The 24,881-nt window shown below is 39.5% G+C and overlaps 6 protein-coding genes and 2 non-coding genes across 12 annotated transcripts; 4 read left to right on the forward strand and 4 right to left on the reverse strand.

Annotated features, from left to right (window-relative positions):
- Positions 1–1,584: 1,584 nt before the first annotated feature.
- LOC137745767 (heme-binding-like protein At3g10130, chloroplastic) lies at positions 1,585–2,469 on the reverse strand. The gene has a single exon (XM_068485775.2). The coding sequence runs from the start codon at positions 2,286–2,288 to the stop codon at positions 1,680–1,682; it is 609 nt and encodes a 202-aa protein (XP_068341876.1). The 5' UTR covers positions 2,289–2,469; the 3' UTR covers positions 1,585–1,679.
- Positions 2,470–3,832: 1,363 nt separating this feature from the next.
- On the forward strand, positions 3,833–3,923 carry LOC137746371 (small nucleolar RNA snoR27). Its single transcript, XR_011069841.1, has one exon. It is a non-coding gene; the product is annotated as a small nucleolar RNA snoR27 (small nucleolar RNA).
- Positions 3,924–6,668: 2,745 nt separating this feature from the next.
- LOC137744909 (tubulin beta chain) lies at positions 6,669–9,057 on the forward strand. The gene is made up of 3 exons (XM_068484723.2): positions 6,669–7,274; positions 7,835–8,104; positions 8,190–9,057. The coding sequence occupies exons 1-3, from the start codon at positions 6,881–6,883 to the stop codon at positions 8,867–8,869; spliced, it is 1,344 nt and encodes a 447-aa protein (XP_068340824.1). The 5' UTR covers positions 6,669–6,880; the 3' UTR covers positions 8,870–9,057.
- A 686-nt stretch (positions 9,058–9,743) lies between these two features.
- LOC137746084 (bark lectin) lies at positions 9,744–11,256 on the reverse strand. Its single transcript, XM_068486145.2, has one exon. The coding sequence runs from the start codon at positions 11,014–11,016 to the stop codon at positions 9,961–9,963; it is 1,056 nt and encodes a 351-aa protein (XP_068342246.2). The 5' UTR covers positions 11,017–11,256; the 3' UTR covers positions 9,744–9,960.
- A 3,465-nt stretch (positions 11,257–14,721) lies between these two features.
- LOC137745705 (uncharacterized) lies at positions 14,722–19,223 on the reverse strand. 4 transcript variants are annotated; one of them, XM_088680714.1, is made up of 5 exons: positions 18,703–19,223; positions 18,235–18,410; positions 17,437–17,755; positions 17,085–17,222; positions 14,722–15,052 (listed from the first exon to the last, which is right to left on the reverse strand). In XM_088680714.1, exons 1-4 carry the CDS (start codon positions 19,132–19,134, stop codon positions 17,115–17,117), a joined length of 1,035 nt encoding a protein of 344 aa, XP_088536840.1. In that variant the 5' UTR covers positions 19,135–19,223; the 3' UTR covers positions 14,722–15,052; positions 17,085–17,114. The 4 variants fall into 4 exon arrangements, with proteins under 4 accessions (XP_088536840.1, XP_088536841.1, XP_088536839.1 ...); XM_088680715.1 differs by lacking the exon at positions 14,722–15,052 and adding an exon at positions 16,148–16,455; XM_088680713.1 differs by lacking the exon at positions 14,722–15,052 and adding an exon at positions 16,148–16,539.
- A 101-nt stretch (positions 19,224–19,324) lies between these two features.
- Positions 19,325–22,151, forward strand: LOC137744871 (uncharacterized). Of its 2 annotated transcripts, XM_088681610.1 has the most exons (8): positions 19,369–19,674; positions 19,770–20,028; positions 20,484–20,663; positions 20,757–20,780; positions 20,871–21,387; positions 21,494–21,600; positions 21,688–21,747; positions 21,833–22,007. In XM_088681610.1, the coding sequence occupies exons 1-8, from the start codon at positions 19,501–19,503 to the stop codon at positions 21,859–21,861; spliced, it is 1,350 nt and encodes a 449-aa protein (XP_088537736.1). In that variant the 5' UTR covers positions 19,369–19,500; the 3' UTR covers positions 21,862–22,007. The 2 variants fall into 2 exon arrangements, with proteins under 2 accessions (XP_068340781.2, XP_088537736.1); XM_068484680.2 differs by having other exon boundaries at positions 19,325–19,674; positions 20,757–21,387; positions 21,833–22,151.
- Positions 22,152–22,192: 41 nt separating this feature from the next.
- On the reverse strand, positions 22,193–24,527 carry LOC137744872 (fructose-1,6-bisphosphatase, chloroplastic). The gene is made up of 4 exons (XM_068484681.2): positions 24,001–24,527; positions 23,283–23,507; positions 22,438–22,944; positions 22,193–22,364 (listed from the first exon to the last, which is right to left on the reverse strand). Exons 1-4 carry the CDS (start codon positions 24,430–24,432, stop codon positions 22,293–22,295), a joined length of 1,236 nt encoding a protein of 411 aa, XP_068340782.2. The 5' UTR covers positions 24,433–24,527; the 3' UTR covers positions 22,193–22,292.
- TRNAE-CUC (transfer RNA glutamic acid (anticodon CUC)) lies at positions 23,596–23,668 on the forward strand. Its single transcript has one exon. It is a non-coding gene; the product is annotated as a tRNA-Glu (tRNA).
- Positions 24,528–24,881: the final 354 nt, after the last annotated feature.

A 24,881-nucleotide genomic window follows, 5' to 3' on the forward strand; every position in this document is an offset into this window, starting at 1 on the left:
TTGACTACGACGTTGATATTGTCATCAAGTCACGTAGTGTTACAAATTTATGTGTCAGTATAAGCAGATGACATGACTGATTATCAATAAAACACGTACGTATCAATAAAAACACTGTTGGTCAACTAAAAACTAATAAAATTAATTTTATACATTTTAATACAAAACTAAAGGAAAATATTAGAAAAGAAAACAATGTGGACGTCAAAATAATTTTGTACAAACAAGTTTTTATTTTTATTTTTTTCTAAATCTCACAGTTATATCACTTTATCAAAAGTTCAATACCCTCCCAACTCGCTCTCTCTCTCTCTCTCTTTCCTTCCTGTCAACTTCTATTTTTTTTGGGATGCCTGCCAATCTGTTAGAAACAAATAACTCCTCATAAAAAATTAAAAAAAACAAATATTTAGTATGTGTGTGTGTGTGTGTATCACCAACAAAGTGTGTGACCTTTGCTAGTGTCAATTAAACAAGGGTAAAGATCTAGTTGTTGATGCAACTCGAACACTTCCAAGTTACAACCGTCAGATCAACATTGCTACGGACAGAGCTCTATCAGTACTTAATATGATTTCTAGTGAAGGAGAAGTCTATTCATGGTTAAGTTTATTTTTCACCGTTCTATCAAGATGATTCATCTTTATTATTTATGGATTCTTTCAGGTTAGTTTTTTTAGTTGTTTATGAAATATATAAAGTTTAACAATTTTATGTGTAAATTAAGAAGTTGAATTCTGGTCTCTCTCATTCCTGATTCTCTTAGCCTTAATCATCCTTTTTATGGTCTTCTCTCAGAGTGCCGAACTCTGATCAAAGAAAACTAGAGTTGGAATTTGTAGCATGCTTATAGAGAGAGTAATGTTGTAGCTGACGGGTTAGCTAAGTTAGGTTTAAATAGCAAGATGAATTTTCAAGAGCTTGTGGAGCCTCTTTTCTATTTAGTTCAAACTGTTTCTGATAATTGCTCTGAAATCGCTAGAGGTAAACTAGTTGTTCCTTAATGTTTCTTTTTTCTTTTTCTTCCATGTTATTGAATAAAAAGGTTGGATTTAATTACTATCCAATCAGATTTGGACGGTGTCCAAATAATTGAAATTATAAACACAAGTTGGACACGTGTTCAAATCTGATTGGGTGAAAGTAAGAGTGACATTTGAATTTTCAATAGCCAAGTATTGTTCTTATTATGATTCCTAACTTTGTTGCATCTACTAAGCTAAGGATATTGAAACTATTTTGATTCTTAATTTCTCTTCGTAATCAAACACTTTTTTTCTAAATAAATGATATTATCTATATTAAGAGGATGAAGTGCTTAACCTCACAATGGACTAATAATAACGTGGTTCAAACTTGCATTTGATTAGAATCGAACGTCAAACCTCTTACTTACAAGTGGCTCTTCGTGATCAAACACTTAAAAATTGAAATAAATGTATCAAGTTATCAACTAAGTGATTAGTTCATATCCTTCTTTCCCTTCCTCGATTCATTACTTCTTCCTTTCTTTTACAATCGGTCATCGCCCGGTTACGGATAAGTAAACGTAAGTATCATTGCAAACCAGCATAAAAAATAGTCTACAGTACAAAATACATGTTTTATTAATACTTAACAAAAACAAAAACAAAAAAACAGAGCATCGTATTACAAACAGTTGAACAAAATCTAAAACATCACTCGATCGGAATCATAACCTCATTGGTCCTGAACGGAGGCAAAGTCCATGGCGGATTATACCTAGCCAGCAGATGATCCCCAATAATCTTATACCCATCTTTCTCCAAACTCTCCTTCAACTTCTCCACCTTCTCCGCCACCACCTTCTCCGTCGCCACTCCCGTGAATCCCACCACCCCATACTTCCTCTCCCCCTCCTCCGTAATCACCACCCTCTCGTCCACCGGCTTCGGGGCCTCCTCCGCCTTCCCATACTTCGCCGGAAGCAAAAACTCCATCGTCACCGTCTTCCTCCCCTTCTCCTCCCTCGTCACGACCGGAGCCGTCATGGCGATCTTTTCGCCTTCTGGGTTTTGGGTTTTGGTTATGACCGGAGCCGTCATGGCGATTTTCTCGGGTTTGGTGTTCTGGGGTTTTCCCAACGCGCCGATGTAATTGGCCAGAATGGCAAAGCCGCCATCTTTGTCGCCCTTGAGGTCTGACGGATCGTAGGTGAACTGGGCTACTACTGAAGGCGGGTATTGCCGGATTTCGTAGAGGGCGGTGGAGTGGAGGACTTTGTATTTTGGGGTTTCCACGCATATCTTTCCAAAAACCATGCCCATTTTTGAGATATTCGAGTTTGGTGGTAGCTGGGTTTCTTTAATCTGGATTTGGTCCTTGAAAGTGGCCTGTAAAAAATGGTGCTTGCTGGGAGGTGTGGGTTTTGCTGTGGATTGTTCTTGCTTTGTATATATAGGTATGTTTTGCTTGGGAAGGCGGTTGTTCTTTTAATTTTCCAATTTTTTAATAAATATTTCTTGGGAAGAAAGTTGGGAAATGAACACTCTGCAGTCTTGAACGAGTGGCTGGTTTTTGGTGATGGACGTGTGGATACAATCTGTCCACCATTTTAATTTTTCCGAGAGGACTTTAGATGCATGGAGGACTTCATATGCATGCGCAAATGCTCTTTAATTAACTGAGGTATAAATGATTTGCCAATCTGTATAACATTTAAACGGGGCATTTTAGTATAAAGTTGCTTTAGCAAATGAGGTTGAAATGTTTGATATTGTTATTTAGAGGGTTAAAAATGTTTTTGACCATCAAAAGCATTCTAATTGTATTTTGACGAGGTTCGGATAAAGAAGTTTCTGTTATATGCTTCTTTATAATGCACTTTTAAATTCATTTTTAAGGAAGCACTATGTTTTAACAAAAATTTAACTTGTTTTTTTATTTATTTTTCATAATAGCATGCTTGAAAAAAAACGCTTATGAGCATAAATTGTAAATTCAATTTAGAGCCTACATTCACAATACCCAAATGAGCCCTTATTGAACTACCACGAGGCACCAGGGGGTTGGTAATGAATTTCAGGTCCGTATTTCATATGGCATATTTTGGGTACGATTTATGGAGCTGGTGAATTGCATGAGGATGGCCAAAAGGAGGTTGAAATGCCTCTGTGAATATTATCGGCCCCCAGAAAAGATGGACTGTCGTGGCAAAACCATCCGCTGGTCATTTTAAGAGGAGAAACAAATAAATAAGACGAGCCCTTATTGCTCTCTTAGGAATGCCTTGCGATTCTCGATATCGTTGGGCTTAAAACCTTTAAAGCAAGTACGGATCGTAGAATTGCTTTAGGCTTATTCAAGCAATTCTTCTTGTATTGTTTTAGGCTTGAAGCATTTTTGCGCAGAAATGCTTCGTACTTAGTATTCTCAAACGGGCCCAAATATCAAATCTGACATATTTAAATGGGCCGGAGGCATGCGGGGAACATGTTGGTGATCGCCCAGGCCCAGGCCCGCAAGAAAAAATAGCTTAATCCGATACCGGGTGCGAGCGTGACTGCCGTGGCCCAGGGACTGAGTTATCCCACTTGCCAAACAGGTGGTTAGGGTTAAGTCCGGTCACTTTCACACCCTTACAAATATTTTCCGAAATCCCTCCTTCTCTCTCGCCTTCGCAGAAGTCCCTCCTTCCTGTCTTTGTTCATCTTCTTCAATTTAAGCCTGATTAATTTTTATATTTATCATTAATCTTTTAGGTTAGTTTTTTTCTTTCTTTTTTTCTTGATAATATTTGAAAATATATTGGAAAGAGGAGCATCGGTTTTATTCTGAGATGCTTTTTTATGTCTTTCTTTTTGTGTGTGTTGTGGATCAATGATGCTACTTAAATCTGCGTTATCTTTCTGCAAGTTCCCATGGAGGGAATTGAAGATAATTTCAAGTTACTGAGATCTCGTGTTCGCCAAATTGAAGTAGTTCGGTAAACTTTATAAGTTTGAAGTAGGGCTTGTTTGGAGCCTCTCTAATGGTGCGTTCCAAAGTGCGAAATGGGAGAGAAGGATTCCACAATCGGTTTGCAGTTTTGAATAAGATGACCATTTCATTTTAATTTTTTTTTTCATATTGAGAAAGTAATGAGAACGAGTGGTTTTAAGCTTTTCTGCAAGACCTCCCTACATTGGAATTGGATCCATTGATCGCATCTTAATGTCCAGAGCTTAGGGATCAAGCAAATTGAGCCATAGGAATTAAATTCGGTAACTTTCATTAAGTCATTTTGTTGATCCATCTCGTTAATTTAGTCGACCATGCAAGATAAAGTACTTTTTGACTGTCAAGGACATGTGAGAAGACTAACAACTTTATGATGTAAAGTTTTAGAAGCAATTTTACTCATACGCTAATTAGGTATGTGTCAATCAACAATCAAAAGCAAAATTCTAGGATGGGATACAAAGGAGGTCGGCCGGTTGCTCGGATTGATATGGTTAATTAATCAAGATCAAGTAGATCGCCCAACACACAATGACCTAAAAGGGCGTGCAATCTCAACAAATCAAACATAACTTCATCGTCGAATATCAACTAATGGTTAAAAAGTTATCAGCACGTTAATCGATGTAAGAGACGCATTAAATGCCTAAAAGTAAGGATCAGGTGAGCTTAAGGCTCTCTCGATTCATGGAGAACCTTTTGTAAGGATGTTAGACAACTGAAGCTAGATAGAATTCTAGTCTTGGCCGAGTAAATGGAGCCCGAACACTCGGTAGGATCACCAACTACTCCTGGAGAGTCAGCTGCACCCATATCCGAAGGATGACGAAGGTTGAGAACACCCTAAGCCCATGGAAAAGTTAGAGATTTTTATACCGTTAGAGGAATGTCCGACCATGACCGTTTAGAATGGCATAAAACCAGCTGCAGATCTTCGAGCATAACTGGTATAAAATTTTTAGGGCCCGCGCAGGCGTCTTCGCTTGGTCTTACGCATACTTGCCAGGAATGGATCCAAACATCATCTCACATAATCTCAGCCTCGACTAGCACTACAGACCCGTCCCGCAAAAACGGTGATCCTATGACCTTGAGCGTTATGAGGCCATGAAGGTGGAGGTGGACAAACTACTCAACATCGAATTTATCAGATATGTGGATTACCCAAGATTAGTAGCAAACGTTGTGATGGACAAGAAAGGCAACAAAGGTCGGAAAACCGACCAAGTGGTGCATGTGTACAATTTATACGGACGTGAATGGGGCATGCCTGAAGGACAATTTTTCTCGTCCTCGGATCGACCGAACCGTGGATGCCACGGCAGGTTACGAACTTTTAACTTTTCTCGATGCTTTTCTTTGGTTACAACTAGATTTGAATGCATCCAGCCGACTAGGACAATACAACTTTCATAATCGACCGAGGACTTTACTGCTGCTGGAACGTGATGCCTTTTGGGCTCAAGAACACGGGACTTACGTGTTAGCCGCTAGTCAACCATATGTTCGATAACCACATAGGGAAAATTTTGGAGGTTCACGTTTACGATATACTTGTAAAGAGCTCATGAAGAGCGTAAAGAAAAACCATCACCTGGCTGAGCTGACCAAAGTGTATCAAGCATAGCATGGGTTTCAACTTTCAAAAATTGCATAAAAAAATCAGGGAACTTTAACGAAACGCTCCTGATACTATTCATTTTAACAAAAAAAAAAACGCATTTTTACATTAAAAAGTCAATCATAGTACTATTCACTTTACCCTTTATTTTGTTCTTATCGTTAAAACTCAAAGTTTTCAAACTTTTTTCTTTAGTTTTCCTAAAAAATTAAAGATAATAAATATGTATTGGACCTATTGGTACGTTTAAAACAAAGGCCTACCCTCTAATGTATTTGGGGTTGTTAATATGCAACATCATCATCATATCATCAACAAGATCGACACATTTAAATGGGGGTAAACAAAATCATTTGATGTTTACTTTGTTGAATATAATCGATTGAACTTGTACCAATTATTAATCGAATTAGTGCTCCATAAACCATGAGGTGTCAAGACGATGAAGAGAAGGGAGGGGAAGAGGTTTGGATGACTAGAGAAAAGTGGATGGGGTGCAACAACGGTAGCCATGGCATATGGAAACAGGTTTACAAAGAGAGAAAAAGAAAGAAGGGGCTTTGCTCGATGGAGACGATGAATTGGTTGGGGTTTTGGTTTTTCCTTTTTAAGAATTAACATTTATGCAGCATTTAAAATATCGGTATTGGTAAAAATATCGATATGCAAATTTGTAGAAATATAGATAGATATTTCGATATCAGTATCGATTGCCTTCATATGACATTCCCTAAAAAATAATTTTAAATTATCATGTTTTTTTAGCAATTTTTCATCATTTTCATCAATAATAATCAATATCGATATTTCTACCGATATTAATATTTTAAACACTGATTGACATGCCATGCGTTTTAATTTTCTTTTTTTAGTAACATTTCATTGAAGGAAAGTTCTTTTCTTTTTGTCACAGGTTCATTTTTAATGCCAGATTGTGTTTTAAAAATTGTATCTGTTTATTCCCAAATTTAAAAAAACAGAGCCAAATTACTGGTATCCAGCTGTAATTTGAAATTTGAATTTCAAACAGAGGCTCCAAACCAATCTGAGCCGTCCATTTCCAATCCCCTAAAAAATATCACAGCTCATCTCCAACCCATTCAAACAAAAAATCCCGCTTCTCCATTCAAATCCAACCGTTACGACCCAAAAAAACCTACTTTTCTATAAAATCCTCTCTCTCCGTCCCCACACCTCTCTCTCATCCGTCTCTCTCTCTCTGCGATTTTCTCAGAGAGACCCCAAATCCTAACCCTAACCCCCTCCTTTCCAACTTTTCATCCCCTTTTCAACCAAAAAATGCGTGAGATTCTTCATATCCAAGGTGGCCAGTGCGGCAACCAGATCGGCGCCAAGTTCTGGGAGGTGGTCTGCGCCGAGCACGGCATCGACGGCACCGGAAGGTACGAGGGAGACGCGGAGCTCCAGCTTGAGAGGATCAATGTTTACTACAACGAAGCCAGTTGCGGGAGGTACGTGCCGAGGGCTGTGCTCATGGACCTTGAGCCTGGGACCATGGACAGCGTCAGATCTGGACCCTACGGTCAGATCTTCAGGCCTGATAACTTCGTTTTCGGCCAGTCTGGTGCCGGAAACAACTGGGCGAAGGGTCACTACACCGAGGGCGCGGAGTTGATCGATTCTGTTCTCGATGTGGTTCGCAAGGAGGCTGAGAATTGTGATTGCCTGCAAGGTATTTGTCTAATTTCCTGATCTTTTAGTTGGTTATTGAGTTTTTTTTTACGTTTTCGTGTGGAATTATGATTGCCTGTAAGGTGTTCGATGATATTTCTGATCCCCTGCTATTATTTCTTTTGTTTTGTTAAATGTGTCAATGGAGAATTGTGATTGCTCGGAAGGTGTTTGATAAAGTTCCTGAGTGTATTGTTATAGGTGTCTATAGAGAATTGTGATTTCCTGCTAGGTGTTTGTTAAATTTCCTGAGTGTATTGTTATTGTCTCGGTTGTTTGGTTTGATGTGTCCATGGAGTGCTGTGATTGCCTGCGAGGTGTTTGATAAATTTCTTGAGTGTTTTTTGTTATCGTTTTGTTTGTTTGGTTTTCTTTGTCCATGGAGTGTTGTGATTGCCTGTGAGGTGTTTGATAAATTTCCTCAGTGACATGTTCCTATTTCTTTTGCTTTGTTCTTAATTGCCTGCAAGGTATTTGATACGTTTCCACAGTGACTTGTTACTTCATTTGTTTTGGTTTATTGGTTCATGTAATTCAGGTTGGTTTTCTTTGGAATTGCAGGGTTTCAGGTCTGTCATTCTCTAGGAGGAGGTACTGGGTCTGGCATGGGTACTCTGTTGATTTCAAAGATCAGAGAGGAATACCCAGATCGGATGATGCTCACTTTCTCGGTCTTCCCCTCCCCGAAGGTCTCAGACACAGTTGTTGAGCCCTATAATGCAACCCTGTCTGTGCACCAGCTTGTTGAGAACGCAGATGAGTGTATGGTCCTTGATAATGAAGCTCTTTACGACATTTGCTTCCGCACACTCAAGCTCAGCACCCCAAGCTGTAAGTTTCTCTCAGTTCATTGTACTCAATAGGTTGATTTTGATTTGTTTTTGGATACAGTGTGCTGATTGTAATGTTTATGCAGTTGGAGATTTGAACCATTTGATTTCTGCAACTATGTCTGGTGTAACATGCTGTTTGCGGTTCCCTGGTCAGTTGAACTCTGACCTTCGAAAGCTTGCTGTCAATCTCATCCCTTTCCCTCGTCTCCACTTCTTCATGGTGGGTTTTGCTCCTTTGACATCACGCGGTTCACAGCAGTATAGATCTCTGACAGTGCCTGAGCTCACACAGCAAATGTGGGATTCGAAGAACATGATGTGCGCAGCTGACCCTCGTCATGGTCGGTATCTGACCGCCTCTGCCATGTTCAGGGGTAAAATGAGCACTAAGGAGGTTGATGAACAGATGATCAATGTCCAGAACAAGAACTCCTCTTACTTTGTGGAATGGATTCCCCACAATGTCAAGTCAACTGTCTGTGACATCCCTCCCACCGGCTTGCAAATGGCATCCACCTTCATTGGAAACTCGACCTCAATTCAGGAGATGTTCCGCCGTGTGAGCGAGCAGTTCACTGCTATGTTCAGGAGGAAGGCTTTCTTGCATTGGTACACTGGTGAAGGCATGGACGAGATGGAGTTCACAGAAGCTGAAAGCAACATGAATGACCTGGTTTCAGAGTATCAACAGTACCAGGATGCCACAGCTGAGGAGGATGAATACTATGAGGACGAGGAGGAGGAAGCTCAGGAGGAGATGTAATGTGGTTTGAAATGCCGCAACTTCCAGTTGCTGGAGTATGACAATGCGACAGGCAGTTCCTTGTAGTTGGTAGGTCTTAATATCGTTAAAACCCAAAACTATTATCTCCGTTTAATTTCTCTTTGTTATATGTACTTGAGTAATCCGAAATCTTCTATATGGTGATATGAATCTTCTCTTCAGTACTAGCATGTTCTTCCGCAAAGTACAAGCATAATTTCTTGTATGAATCTAAGAAATTTACTGCACCGTATTTGTTATTTTAGTAAATTCCCTTTTCAATCGTATACTGCTCCATCTCGTCATGTGAAGAGAGAAATGGAGAAAAATTTGTTATTTAGTAAATTCTCTTTAGAATCGTATATGTTCCATCTTGTCATGTGAAGAGAGAATGGGAAAAGACCCTGCATTTCTTGTTCATGTGTTGCGTATGATTTACGGGTTTTATGCTCTCGTAACTGAGGATTAAGTATGCCATTCTATCAAACCTACCAAAAGAAAAATGTTCGACAAAATGTAGAGGGTCGAGATTCAAAGAGAAAGATACGAGCCTTCAACAGAGTGTCCAAAAGTGCATTTGGTACGAAAGTTTTTTTGAACAAAAGATATTATCTACACTAAGGAGGAAGGAATGATTCAACCTTACAACGGTCCTGGAAAAGCGTGGTTCAAATTCGTGGTTCAAATTCGTCTTTGACGAGAATCGAACCTAAGATCTTTCACTTACAAATGAAGAATAATACCACTAGACCGTAGTACTAAGTGGCCGGAAACAGCGAGTTTTAAACAAGGTAGAAAATTTGGATTTTACCGTAAGAATTTGCAAACAACTTGAGCAGTTTACGCGAATTTATGGTGAATTGCAGTTAAAAGGTTGGGGAAAACCATGCTAAGTTTCCATTTCTGAGTTCTAAACTGGAATCCCAGTGCTTCAACAATGGACAAAATAAGTAGCAAAACCTACTAAATTTTGACAATTGACTGCAACATTTACTACAACTAGTACAAGTAAGGACAACCCGAAAATACTAGGTAACAATACAAGATTGATTTACAGCACAACAAACAATAGCCTTCCAACATTCAAGCATCTACTGCTTTCCATCTTCGATGGTTTTATTATCTGCAACTACTTTCATTTTCTCGTACTCAAACTCTTTCGACTTCTCAGCATACTCCTCAGGCACCACCGGACGCCTATTGCCAAGGACGGTCCACAGATACAGTCCAACAAACGCCGCCAATGCTCCACAAGCAACACCGAAAACCATTGCTCCGAAAGCCCTTTCTGTACAATTCTTCTTCTTTTCCAACGCCTTCGCCTTCGAGTTCTTAGCAACGGCCTTGGGATCTAGCGGCTGCGAGTGCATCCAGTGAGGCACATGCCGTTGCTCAAAGCTCCAAGAGTACACAGAACATGTCTGAGACGAATTCCTACTCATTGCACTCAATGCCACAAACACTTCCTTATCTCCCCACATTTTCGACAAATCAATCGGATACCACAGCAGAGGATCAACAGGCTTCGAACCACCGAATTTACTCAGCCTAACTTCCAATCGATTCGAACCTGCTTCGTAATCGATCCAACCTTGCGTTTTATTCCCACTACTTGGACCCAAATTCTTAGCAGAAACATTGCTTACTTTAGCAGAAACAGAACTACCCACATCAATTCCAACATGAACTTTTCCATCACTCAATGCATCAAATTTAACAGCAACAACTTTGAATTTACTTTCACCATTTCGCAGAGAAAGCCCAAAAGAGCCGTTACCAAATACGCTAAGATTAAAACCCATTGGAATCAGTACAAACGCCAATCCATCCCCACCGCCGTTGGAAATAGAAAACGAGAAGTTCGTCGAAAAAGACACGGATTTCCGAGGCTTACCTTCATACAGCTTCATGGGTTTCTTGTAAACAGCTCGGCCGGCGCTCGAGCTCACAGAACTCGTGAGCTGAACTGCGTATCCGCCATTGACGACCTCTGCATATCCGTACAGAGCAATATCTGACCCAAAGTTTGAAACTTTACCGAAATGGGTGAACGAAAAGGAGGACTTGGAGGCGGTGGAAGTGGTTCTAAGGAAGAAAATAAGGAAAGCCACGGCGGCGAAGTGGTGGGAGATGGAAGATGCGGCCATGGATGAAGTGGGATGGAGCTGAATCTGGGTGGGGATTGAGCAGTTGGGTTTTTAGGGGTTGGGGAAGAGATACATTTGCAATTAAAGGTGGAATCTTTGTTTTTTCCTAGGGTTTGGAAGTGGAAGAAAGCAGAGGAGGAGAGTAAAGAATAAGGAGGAGGAGGAGGTTGGGTTGGAGGTTGTGAAAATTAAATACGTTTACTCGTTTCTGCGAACTCTCGAGTCACTTTCACTGAGTTGTTGCTGACTGAGGGAGTATAATAAAGGACTCTTTTTTTTTTTTGCACTTGTGTGCTTCTACTTTTGTTAAATTTTCATGTGTACTTGTTTGTTTTGTGTATTTTGCACAGTTGGCCGTTACTTTTGATCTTTTATTGATAATGATAAATTTCATAAAACTACTTTTTCTTTTCCGCTTTTTTCTTTTTAAGATTCTTAAGCGTACAATACAATGAAATATATTTGCTAGATTATCTGACAACATAAACATCCTATAACGTTAAAATGTAAACTTAGAGTATTGATTAGGTTGAGTTTGGACAAAATGTTTTTCAACAACATAATATTAACAAGTACTTGTTTATCGACAAAAGTATGACAAAAGAACATTAGTATATCATGAAATATGATGGCTTCAATTATGCAAAGTATAGTCATAATCAGTTCACCCGTTAACCTGATACAAAATTGTGGATGCAAATTTCTTCCTCCTTGTTCTTGGACAAAATTGCATTTACAAAACAAACAACACCTTAACTCAAGGCCAAGAGCCTCATGCGCCCACGATGAATGGAGGGGCTTTGGCAGAAGAACCTCCGATTCCAAAGTTAGAATTTTGAGGGAAAAGTGTTTGGAGAATTTAGAGAATTTAGTAAGAGTGTAGAACTTAGGTTTTGGAGAAAATGAGGGTGTTTCTACAGGGGTGTGGCTGGCCCCTTTGGGTGAGGTTCATGATTTGTTAGCTAATTAATAAATTAATTAGATAATAAATCAATTAATTAGCTAATTAATATAATTAGAAAGGAATGGTTTGAGGGTTACCTTGTGGAGAAGATTTGATGAGGATGGATGAAATAAGTTTTGAATAAATACCTATTTTGGGCACTTTGGACTTGATTGAGGGATGATTGCCCACTGTTTGTGCGTAGAAATCCCGGTGTGCCTTGAGAGTAATCTTGTCTTTTTTACCCAAAAATCCATGTGTTGCCTCCATATTTTTCTTGATTATTTTTGGCTCCACAAAAACGACACGAAAATATCAAATTTCGGGTCAACCCGTTAATCAGTCATGCCATTATCGATCACTTGTTATGAAATTGTTAACGAATTGAGTTGTTATTAGGTCCCATTAAGAACCTGATAGAATCGATAAGATATTGTTTTTCAGATCTATACATTAAACATGGAAATTTCTTGCATGACCCTTTTAATCGACACGAAATGACAAGATCTATGAACCAATTGAGTTGTTATTGAGACAATTGTTAAGAACCAGTTAAGATAACGGTTTGACATAACATAACCCATCAAGACAACAATATAACACAAAAATGACACAAACATGATAAACACGACTCGTTTGCCAAGTCCAACTAGGTAGCAAGGTGGATTTTCCACCAAAAGAAAGAAATACAAAAGCTCACTTCCATTCCATAGTAGCAACAAATGAAATAAACAAAAGACAAGTGGATTTTGTAGAATATGTTGAAATATAGAGCGAGTTGTCAATTTAGTGTTTTAAAAGGAAGTGGGACAGCTGTCTATGCAGATTACAAAGCGGGAGTTTACAGTTTTTAATATTTTGCTCCCTCACCCCACCACCACTTCCTTCTCTCTTTTCAGTTCATTTTTCCTTTTGGTTTTAGATAGGGGAGGGACCATCCGGAACACCAGACAGACCGACGAGTGAGCGCAGAGATTTTTTATTATGATCCGAACACGAGATACTACACTACATGTTATTATACAATTAATGATATATGTATGTTAAAAAATTAACAACTTAAATTTATTTTTTTATCATTTATATAAAAACATCTGATATACCACTCGTATTTTGATAACAATAAAAAAATTTCCAAGCGCCGCGGCCCGCGAGAGACAGAGATAGGGTTGGTGTTTAGCACCTCTTTTCAGTAGAAAACTGATGTGCGCGTGCTTTTGTGTCGTCTACTATTCTTGGACTAAACAAAAAGAGGAAGGAGTCTCCTTCACTAACTGAATAAACTAATTAATCTAATTTAATCTGCATATTATCTCACTGCCTGACTGTAAAAGCAAAACAAATTGTTTGTTTAATAAAGAACTTCCTTATTTTGTCCATTAACTGTTTTATTAAATTATTTTTGCAGTTTATATATTACTTATTAATGGTTGGAGGGCAGTAAAAGTAGTCATACGTGTCAGTTATTGGTAGGTGGAATTACCACATGGACATGGACCATTGGTTTTCACGGGAGAGAGGATCCATCGAGAATCCTTAAAGTATATCTATTCATCGTATATTGTACGGTTGATTTTTATCACGTATTGTCTATATCAAATTTTAAATAAAAAAGCTTACAATGATTTCTGACCGCACAATACACAATGAACGAATATGATATGAGAATCCCGGAATCTTTAGAAAGAAGATCCTGCTAGGATCCTTATTCGCTCTAAGTTATACTGCTCCAAACTCGAAATATGCTCCCATGCCTAAGCAATTCCTTCACACAATCGTGGTCAGTGAGAAGTTGAAATGCTTCTATAAGTTTTTTCGATTCCTGAAAAAATTGACTGCTGTGACAAAACCATCATCTGATCCTTTTTAAAATAGAAAAAAAAGACAATTAAAACTGCATAAGCTCAAAAATTAGTACTAATAAAAGAAATATTTGTATTATGAGTGACAGAAAATTCAGAATATTTGGGAATGTGGGTTATTTTCGGGGTTTTAGTCATCAGATTGTAATTTTTTATTTTTAAACAATTAATAGTTAAAACACATTGAGTATTTCATACTCTGGGGTACCGTAAAAAATTCCTTCGATTGATACCACTGTGAGAATTTGACAGTAACTGAAATACTGTCACCATAGTATCCCAGTTTGCAGGAGTGGAATCGTCGGTTAATGCAATCAGCACTTTCAAGTTTACTGAAGGCTTCCAGAACACAACTGGTGTAGCATTGAATAGAGAATGTCATGTAGTCATTTACTTTATAGCGGTGTGGTGCGTGACATCGATACTTCGGCCACTGCCAGCAATATTTTGGGTCACTGGTGGTGTTATGGTGGTCAGTTACAGTTGGCCAAGACTAATGGTGGTGATTCCGGTGAATTTCAAAGATCCTTTCCATTTTTTATTCAAATGACAGATTCCACCATACAATTGGGGGATACAGGTTATAAAAGTTCTACAGTGCTTAGGAGATTTTCGCTTTTGTATTTTTGAACAAAGATGTAACGGTTAAAAAACCTTTGAGTATCTCATGCTGCGAAGTATAATAGAAAATGATTAGTGCTATCCACACACCCATTTTTACTTTCCATACACCCTTGATAATTTACGTCATTTAATCTTTAATACATTCAATCCCACGGCCGAAACTTGAAAGAGGTGTGTGGAAAGTAAAAGGAGTGTGCAGATAGCACCACCCTAGGAAGTCCTGGTTCCAAAGTTCTAAGGTGTATTCACATCTACAGGTTGATATACATTGCTGTATGTCAGAAAGACTCGAAAGAACGCCTTCTTATCAATATCGTGTATTCATATCGTGTTTAGAACCACATATAACAAGTAGGAATACAAGCATTAAAGTGAGACAAGGGGACCAAATGAAAGACAATGACAGTTCACAAATTTCACTTTTATGGGTGTTGCGATTCAACTTATTTGGTCCCCGTTCCGTTGTCCCACCCATAACCCAGGACAAAGCGCAAAAACCTTACTATCAACTAAAAACCTCAAAGAGTGAGCACTCTCCATGAATCCATAATCTGTATGCCTTGGCCAAATTCAGTCAGCTAGTTCAAAGGACATGGAAGATGACGGGCTTCAACGAACGCAAGCAAGCAAGAATATAACAGAACTCGGTTAAACGCAACATATTCTTAATCGAAAGTAAGAACTGGATAAAGAACTTAAGAAAAAAACATCCAGAAAAAAAACAACAGAATCATAACGAATATGCATATCGGACGTGTATAATCATAAAACGCTTGAGTGCAAAAGCAAACGTGACTTTTCTGACCAGTAAGATATCGCTTTTAGTGCAAGTGCTGGCAGATTCAATTGCTTTATTGCCCATTAAAATAATTAGCAGCTTATTAAGATAATGACTAAAGGACCCCAAGATGATAATAAATAACTAATTAAGCATGAAAGTAGAGTTAGTGGACTGACTGTGCAAATCTACACAGATTTGCTCATGAACTGAAGATTCTAATGCTGAGTGGCTCCCTAACTCTCTTTTGTCATACTATTGGGGATGGAAGGATTACGTCCTTATCGCAAAAGTTGACACCCCTTAGTCCTTATCCTTTGATGGAACCCTAATTAAATTGGACCTGCTAGCCTTCCCCATGAAGCCATGATAGTAGCAATAGTCCAAGGCGGTGTTTGGAATTGGCATGCCTCTAATTCTAATGGTACAGATGTTATAAGGTGACTAACGACCCCATCTGGTAGCTAAACTTGGGAGAAAATTAATGTCTAAACATGAAGTTACCGCGTAGTGTGGTATAGTATTGACAGAACGAGTTTTATTCTATGGTTGGCCTTTACCTACTAAAGGCAGATTGCTACCTTAAAGAGGGTCATTATTTCTTCCCCTCCAGCTATGCTAATTGCGCTTTCTGTCTCGCTGAACTAAAGATTAAAGCTATAGCCTAATGCTAATTGTGTTTTGTGTCTTGCAGCACTGGACTCATACTCAACCCTTTTTTCGATTTCCCGTTTAGTGAGGGAATCCGGAGGCAGGTTTTGAGTAATTGTGGAGTTCCCTTGTTCAGTATCATGTGGACCAAATCATAGTGTGGGCTGGTTTCGCTTGGAGAGGTATATCCCTTGCTATTACGGTATTACCCTACAGAAGATGACTTTTGCTGTCACAATCTACTGTGTATGGAGAGTGAGGAAGAACAAAGCATTCAAGAATGAAAGAAGTCTTCTTGTGTTGATCTGAAGCCTATCATCACTACCAATTACAAATTTTGAGGTTCCTATCCTATTGGGCCTCACCCGTTTAAGTATAATAAGCCCATTTAGGTATTTCGGGTTGTAATTTCCTGAACTTCTATGTATTTAGGTCTCTTCGTTCTCAAGTGAGAATTATGAATGAAATATTGAATGTCTTAATTTTATTTTTTTCTCCTTATCTCTCTGCTTCTCCATCTTTCTTCTTCTTATGATAACAGGTCCCATCACAACCCTTCATAATCTACTCGCCTATCATCTCTGTGCACATGAAGATATATTTTCATATCGCAAATTTTTCAAGGGCCTTGACAGAACTTTCACGCGTATGGATTAATTTGCACCCTAATTCCAGGTAACCAGAAAGAGCGTAAGAAACAAGTACCAAAACACAACCGAAAGCAGACTACACTGATAAGCGATGCATCACTCAATATGTCACCGTAATTTCAAATACAGGAAGTTGGCAGCCAATGGGAAAAACACCTAGAGGGGGGCCAAAGTGTGACCTAGGAAGAACTAAGGACATACATCACCAATATGAGTGCAACAGTTTTTTTTACCACAAATAAGACGGCCAAATCCAAATTAGCTATTTCCGATTTAATAAGGTTGGTAATGGATCTTCAGAAAAATCTGCCTTGTTTATGTGATTTATAATTTTATATCCATGTATCCGTGCATGGCGTCATCAGAAATTTACAATGAGAACCTCACCTAACCAAATAAAATATAACAGCATGGAATTTTGGAAACTTCTAATTAGCATGCAGTACATCTTCATTTCATGACAAAGTAAACAGAAAATCAAACTATAGTTTAAAGGCGCTAAATATTTTCATACAGATGAAAGTAAGATATAACAAGGGGAAAAAGATTGAAAAACTTACCATTTAATAATGATTGATGACTGAACATATTTACATGGTCTCTGAAACAACTTTTTTTCCAACGGTCTCTAAAACAATTTCACTGACATCTAAATCAACTAAGCTTTCTTTCCCAAATAGCATAAATCCCACGGTCGCCTGCACGATGAAAATAATTTTTCTTTTTTTTGTTAAGTTTCCAAAAGAGAATGTCTTTGATGTAGTATATTGAGATTCTTGAGTAAAATAACCCACAGAAGACAGTAGTAATTCTTTCATGCATATCCCCAACAACAAAGAGAGGACATGCATGTTTAATTTCCACCCAATTTTTACTCATTTAAATTGAATATATAATACCCGAAAAACATACCTTTTTTGTTCTTTTATTCAGCTTCTTCAGGCTGCCTACATATTCTGCAAAAGCACCAGATAAAACTCGTACAGAAGAACCTGGGACGAGCTTCTCACTCTTTCCCTTAGACGAACCATTTATGAGAGGATCAAGTGTTTTTCTAGGTCGCCTTTTTGGTTTAGAATCTCCATCAGATTCGGTAGCATCATTGAGGGTTGCTTCTTGCTGCTCTTGCTCAAAGGCTTGTTCAGCTTTCTGTTGTTCTTCCTTTGCCTGTTTGAAGATAGCTTCCATGTCAAACTCAGACACTGGACGGGGTCTGGTTATCTGTCTTTTCCTGTACATATGAGAATAACATTTTATAAATACTCACTGGAAATCTCACAAGGTAGCTAGTAGTCGAGAAGGATATATACTTTAGATGGCCTCAAGATTAGAAATGAACAGAGAAAAGAATGGCTATCAGGGGATTGCAAAATCGCCAGTAAACCAGAAACCTAAACCCACAATCTACTTCGTATGTTTTAGCGAACACATAAGCCCAAAAGTAGCTTGATATCACATAATTGAGCAGACATAACATGACTTCATAACTTTATGCATTTGTCGTACAATCCCACTCCCACCAATGAAACCAGACAAGTTCAATCAGTTCTAGACACAAGTAAATTCTCAACAAAATCACACATTGACATCTCTATCTAAAAGGTTTCCTCATATTTCCTACATCAACTATCCACTTCTCCTACTATGATAACAATAACATTAGGCAATAGTAATACACAGCAAACCTATCATGCAAGAATAAATACTCACGTATTTCCGACCTTGGAACCGACAAAACCTGCAACTCCATCGCACTCTCTTATGAAGTCATGTATCTCCTTGTCCAATACACACTTTATAAACACACACCCCGGAAATAGGGGTCTCGGTTTAACCAAGTTACCATTTTTCAATTTCTTCCTGTCTTGGATAGCTGGCGCGTATATCTGAATAGCAAACAAGCAAATATTTACACGGCTTGTTTTCGGCCTAGAGATTGAATCGTATAATAAATACTCATATAACAGGGCAACAATTCATTTCAACATGTTCAGCTGGAATCAAGCAGACATCTTTATCAGATTACATCAAATTTGCAGCAAACCCAGAAACCAAAACATTAAACTACACTAGTAAATACCTTAAAATCAAGGAAATTAGACAGACGTTAGTGACACATTTCTTCAATTTTGCAAAAAATCCCAAAAACCAAAACATTGAATAAAAATAACCCAACACCTTAAAATCGATATGAGGATAGTTTCTGGCGAGCTGTCGAGCGATGAGCTGGGCGGTCTCCTGGCCCTTGACTCGAGAGACCTTGATGATCCACCATTGCGGGCCCTCATGAGCGAGGTTATTAAGGTTGAGCTCCTCCTTCCAATTGGCGAACTTCTTCGTGGGCTTCTCCAGAAGCTTCTCCTCCACCTCCTCTTTCCAGCTGGTGCCGGTTTTGCTCTCTCTCCTCTCGTTCCTGAGCTGCCTTCTCTCTCTGGCTGTGAGCTGTTGGGTGGTGGCGGTGGCGGTGGCGGGTTCTGGTTCTAGAGTGGCGGAAATGGAAACTGGGAATTGGGTGTTTTTGGTAGTGGGGAAAGCAAGGGGGAGTGCGAAGAGGGAGGTGGGAGATAGAGAGTGGTGGCAAGGACTCCATGGGAGAAGTCCTTGTGTCATCCTCAAGCTTCCGAGCGTTGCAGAGAGAGGAGATAAGGAGGGAGTTGCGGATTCTCTGTCCCTTTGGATTTATGACTGGATTTGTAGGTGGCCCAGAATTTAGTTTTGGGCCGTTTAATGATTTGTTGGGCCCAATGAGCCCAACCAAGCTTGTTACTTTTTATACTTCGTCCCCAAAATTTTAAAAACTCGCGCGGTTTCTGTTGTTCCATTGCATCTCCCTCCTCTCTTTTCCCTAAAACTCCCTCCTTAAAAAGTCTCTCCCATTTTCTCTTTCCTCATATCTCAACCTCTCCTTCTCCTTCTTCTTCCTCCTCGCTTCCATCCGAGCCCTAGTTTTCCACGGTATCTCTCAATATTCAGAAAATGGGGAAGCAATCCAAAGGCAAGAAATCTGAGAACTTGGGGAAGGGAAAAGTCACCCCCGTCCAAATCGCCTTCATCGTCGACCGATACCTCTGCGACAACAACTACTCGGAAACCCGCTCTCTTTTCAGAACCGAAGCTTCGTCCCTCATCGCCAAATCGCCGATTCGAGAGGTACCCACTTGATTTTTCCCGATTTGTTCGAAATCGGTCTGAAAGATTTCTTATTTGTCTGATTTGGGATTTGGGTTTTTTCCTGATTTTTGCAGGCGCCGAAGAGTTTGCTGAGCTTGGCGGAGATTTTGGACGAGTACATACTGTTGAAGGAGCAGAAGGTGATTTTGGATCAGGAGAAGGTCCGGGTGGAGCAGGAGAAGACCCGGGTCCAAACCCTGTTGAAGGGGATGCAAAGCGTGATGAACACTTACAATGCCGGCAGTAGCCCCACTGTCTCTGCACCTCCGGCTGTGGCTCTGAAGCCGATGATTATGGCTACTCCGTCTCACCCGTCTAATGGGTCCGCTGTAGGTACAATCCTAAGCCTCCCCGTCTGGTTGTTTGCTTTGTGTTTGAAAAATTGCGTGAATGAATTGAGAAATCTTGTGGAAGTTGCATGTTTAGAGAGCTCATATGCTTCAACTTGAACTCGTAGACTATACATTTATTTGCCTTAACTAGTTATTTGAACCATTGATGGCCACAATATACAGTTGCAGGTAATATCTTATTGTTTTTGTTTGTGTTTGAGAAATTTGTTGCATTCATTGAGAATATAGTGAAAGTTGCATGTGACTTTTGAGGGCTTAGATGCTTCAACTTTTAGGTGTTTCGTTTCGTTTGCCTTAAATATTTGAACCCTTTTGAGGCTGTGATAAATTAGCAAAAACCCACAAGAATAATCGCTCTATAAGTTATGAATTCAACATGGTTTAATGTTTTTTTCGGCACCTTTTGATTGGGTCTTTTAATGCACCAAACATCAGTTGCTCCTGTGTCAACACCTTCCAACCCCAACATGAGGCCTGGGAATTTCTGCTCGCCAATTACAGTTGACCCACCTACAACTAAGAGAAAGAGTTCTAACGTTCCTGTGAATGGTTCGAATGCTGCTAAGAGATCTTGCAGCAAATTACCTGCTGGCAAGAGCAATATGCACAACAAAGGTATAGGACTGTGCATGTTCTTCAAAGTTGTGCTGCTCTTAATCTGTTTTATATCATTAGGTGTTTATTTTCCTTGAACTTTAAAATGAGCAGGAGAACAAGCGGTTTCAGGATCAGGTAATGCACTCGATAATAAAAAATCCACCCAATCCTCTTTGGCTGTTCACCCATCACCTCACGATTTGGTTCCCAATGGCTCCACTGCAGCTAAATGCTTGTTCAACCAGCCATCATTTTCTGTCCCAACTAATAACTCTGGTCCTCAGACACCTCAGCGAGCAAATTCAATTCAAGGCAGCAAGTCTACACCTTTTGAGATTTCTTCCACTGCTACTTGCAGTTATAATTCTCCTCCAGATGTAAATCCATCTTGCACCATTTTTTCTTCAAAGAGAGTGACTCTGAGCCCAAACAAATCTTGCTACACTGTGGAAACAAACCATTGCATTTCTTCACCTGCCAAGACAAGTAAGAGGGAGTCCCACGTAAAGGGAAGGCTCAATTTTGACTGTTCTGATGTGCCAATGGGCTTGGAGAAACCATCTGGCGATGAGATTTCATCACCCGAGTCTGAAAAGGAAGTTGATCTCTTCGACATTGATTTGACGAACTTTGATGCCATTGGGGCGGATTTCTCCTTCACTGAAATGTTAGGTGAATTTGATCTTCATTGTGAAGAACTTGGTCTACCAAACTTTGATGCTTCCACTGCGACGGTTTCGGGGTATTCTCTACCTTCCATACTTTACATCACAACTACTACAGTATTCTCTTCACTACTTTCATTTCACTTCAATTTTCTTATGTTCTCTTCTACAAAACTCATATAGGTCATCTTATGAATCTGCGGATGGTAACGTGGGGGCCAATCAAGTTTTGTCAGAATTTACATCAACTGTGACAGAAGTACTATCAGAGAAGGACACGAATGTGCAAGGTAATTTAACACATCTTCTATTGCCATAAAGTTTGCATCCTGTTCATCCATCTTGAATATCTAACGAGTTACTCGTGGTTGTTGCAGGATCTGATTCCTTGACCGCGATGAAGTCTGTGACGAAATGTATTAGGATTATAAGCCCTGGTAAATTCACCATCTTTTCTTATGTTTCCTTTCATTTGCATTCAAAAGTCTAGAATTAATAATTCGCATGCTTTCACAATTGCAGTGAAAAATCGCGGAAGCTCTCAGGCTTAGGAGAATTGTACTGCAACGATCTGACTGTTTCTGGGAATGACTATTAGGCTGACTTGGTACTGGACTTCCTGCTGAAGATTTCTAATTATGTTAACAATTCAACAACTTAGAGTTGCTGTATCATTAGATAACTCACGGCGTGAGTCTCATGCTCCTTAGAAATACATGTAATTTTGTAGTTAATATGCTCTGGTTGCAGTCCTGGGCTTACGTAGGCTAATGGCTTGTACTTGGTTCCGTTTCATGTAAGTCTCTCTCCTCGAATACGAAGGATTGTTCATATTTAACAAGGTCTGCTTTTGACTTTCATAATTTCAGCAAAAACAAAATATAAAGTCCAAGTCTCTTTAGTTCATTGTTCTTCTTGAGAAAAAGTTCTCATACAACTTTATCTCACAAAACAAAATTAAATCTTTGTTGTCACATTCTGATCATGCCAAGTACTTCTCCAATTTCTCCACTTCATCCATGCTTCCGATGTAAAGCGGAACACGTTGATGGATCTGCAGAAACAAAAGTAGAAATTGTAGTCAATCAATTTACAAAGTGAGCTGCAGAAACTCACAATGTACTCACCTCAGTTGGTTCAATGTCAAGTACTCTGGTATTGCCATCAGACCCTTTCCCACCTGCTTGTTCCACTATAAAGCTCATTGGTGCACACTCATACAACAGCCTCAGCTTCCCATTCTTGCTCTTCTTGTCTCTAGGGTAACCATAGATGCCGCCATAGAGCAGCGTCCGGTGGAAGTCACCAACCAAGCTGCCAATGTACCTTGCAGAGTAGGGCTTGCCACTAGGACCTGGGTCCTTAAGATCATCAATGTACTTCTTCAACTTGTCATCCCACAGCTGATAGTTCCCTTCATTGAATGAGTAAATTTTTCCGGCTTTCGGAATCTGAATGTTTTCTTGAGTCAAGACGAATTCTCCGTACATGGGGTCCAACGAAAATGCAAAAACACCAGTCCCAATTGTGAGCACAAAGATCACTGAGCTTGAATACATGCAGTAGCCAGCAGCAAGTAGGTTGCTTCCTGGTTGGCACACGCTCACTACACATTTCTGTTCCACACTATCAAGCTGCAATGCAACATTGAAGCATTCCAACCATTCAATTGCAAAAATTGGGGAAAACCCTAGCCGGATTACAACGTTTCTCATTAGAGAAGAACTTCCGTGCAATGGAAATGCCATGGTGAGATCTTAAGTCAATTATGCACCGTTATTTGAGAAAGTTAAAATACATGACAATGCGTAATTGACTTGAAATACCGCTACAATGAGATTCTCATAGCAAGTAAGTGTATCTCCAGTTATCAACTTATGTGACATATAACATGACATTTGACAGTTCCTTATCCGTTATCAACGAATGAAATTTATGAACAAATGAAACATTGTTGTATTAGTGGACTTACGGTTGAGTCATCTTCAATGTGTGCAAAGCATTCATCATTCGGGCTGTATATTCCGAAGATGGATCCAGTGGAGACAGCAGCATCAATGTTGGATGATCCATCAAGTGGGTCAAACACCACAATGTAGTTGCCGGAATAACTCTCTTCCACCGCGACTGGCACATCCTCTTCCTCCGATGCTATAATCCCTGTCCTTCCGCTTGATCTCAGGCAATTTGAGAAAACCTGTTTGTGCTACATAATCAAACTCTCTATTTATGAAGGTGGGCCAACTCAAACCATTTATTTATTGTGACCATAACAAGATTGCTAATCCGTTGTAGTCTAGTTGGTCAGGATATTCGGCTCTCACCCGAAAGACCCGGGTTCAAGTCCCGGCAACGGAATTGTTTTTGTGCCTTTATTAGATTTTGATTTTACTAAAACTCTGCCTAATTTTCCTTTGTTAAGGAACATTTTTGTTTAATTTTGTCCTTTGTTTTTCTCAGATAAATACCAAAACCATCACCAAATTGATTAGTAATTTGAACTCAATCCTTTGTTAAGGAACATTTTTGTTTAATTTTGTCCTTTGTTTTTCTCAGATAAATACCAAAACCATCACCAAATTGATTAGTAATTTGAACTCAATGGGAGGGAATTAGAATCCAAGTGTTAAATTAACCAACTGACTGAACTCACGTCTGTATTTTAGTTAAGAATTAGAAGAAGCACAAACCTCATTGGAGACAACATCAAGTTTCTTCTGGTCCTCTCCTTGGATATTAACCGCACCTTGAATCCCGGTCAAGTTGGAAATGCTAGCCCTCTGCACCAAAGAAGCAATCTGCTTGCACGCAACCGAAATGCTAGAGAGCACGATGGTCAGCTCGGCATCGATCACCCCGGCCTGCTCTTGCATCAGCAGCCAGCTCGTCAGCGTCTGAATCTCGTACCCGCTCTTTTTCTTCGGCTCCGTTGTCTCCGCTGCCACGGCCATGCACCTAACCCCGTCAGCCGCATGCCTTCTCTTGTTGTAAGTTAAGTTAGGGCACGAGACGACTGTTTTGGAGCCCAACACACATTGTTGGAGAGGAGAGATGTTACAGAGAGACCGGGAGCTTGAGCATAGGAGTTGGGACGACGGTGAAGTTAACGTTGCTGCAACCATGATTTGGTGTTTCTGATTTTTGCTCTGATTTTTCTTTTCATTGTCTGATTTTCTGGCTTTTTTGTTTTTTTTTAGTTGGATTGTGTGTGTGGGATTTGTGAGGTTAGCAACAATTTCTGATATTTTTCTTATTCTATTTTGGGTCCCACTTATCTTGCTTTTGTAATGTTTGGTATTGCGATCATGGTTTCCTGGAGGAGGCCAATAGGGGGAGGGAGATAACAAATAACAAGTGGGAATGCAATTTGGGTTTGGTTTAGGTCGTTAATCAACTCCATTAAGCCTAATTGCTAATGATTGTGGGCTTTAAAACCTAGGCTCAGGAACCTTGATCCCCAAGTATTTGGATTAACTTAAGGGAGTTTTAACGAAAAATCCACAGTACTGTTTAATTTGATGAAAAACCACATTTTTACACTAAAAAGTCAATTATGATACTATTTACTTTA

This window comes from Pyrus communis, chromosome 12 (genome assembly GCF_041283825.1).
Source record: "Pyrus communis isolate YQ-2024b chromosome 12, ASM4128382v1, whole genome shotgun sequence".
Classification (NCBI taxonomy): Eukaryota; Viridiplantae; Streptophyta; class Magnoliopsida; order Rosales; family Rosaceae; genus Pyrus; species Pyrus communis.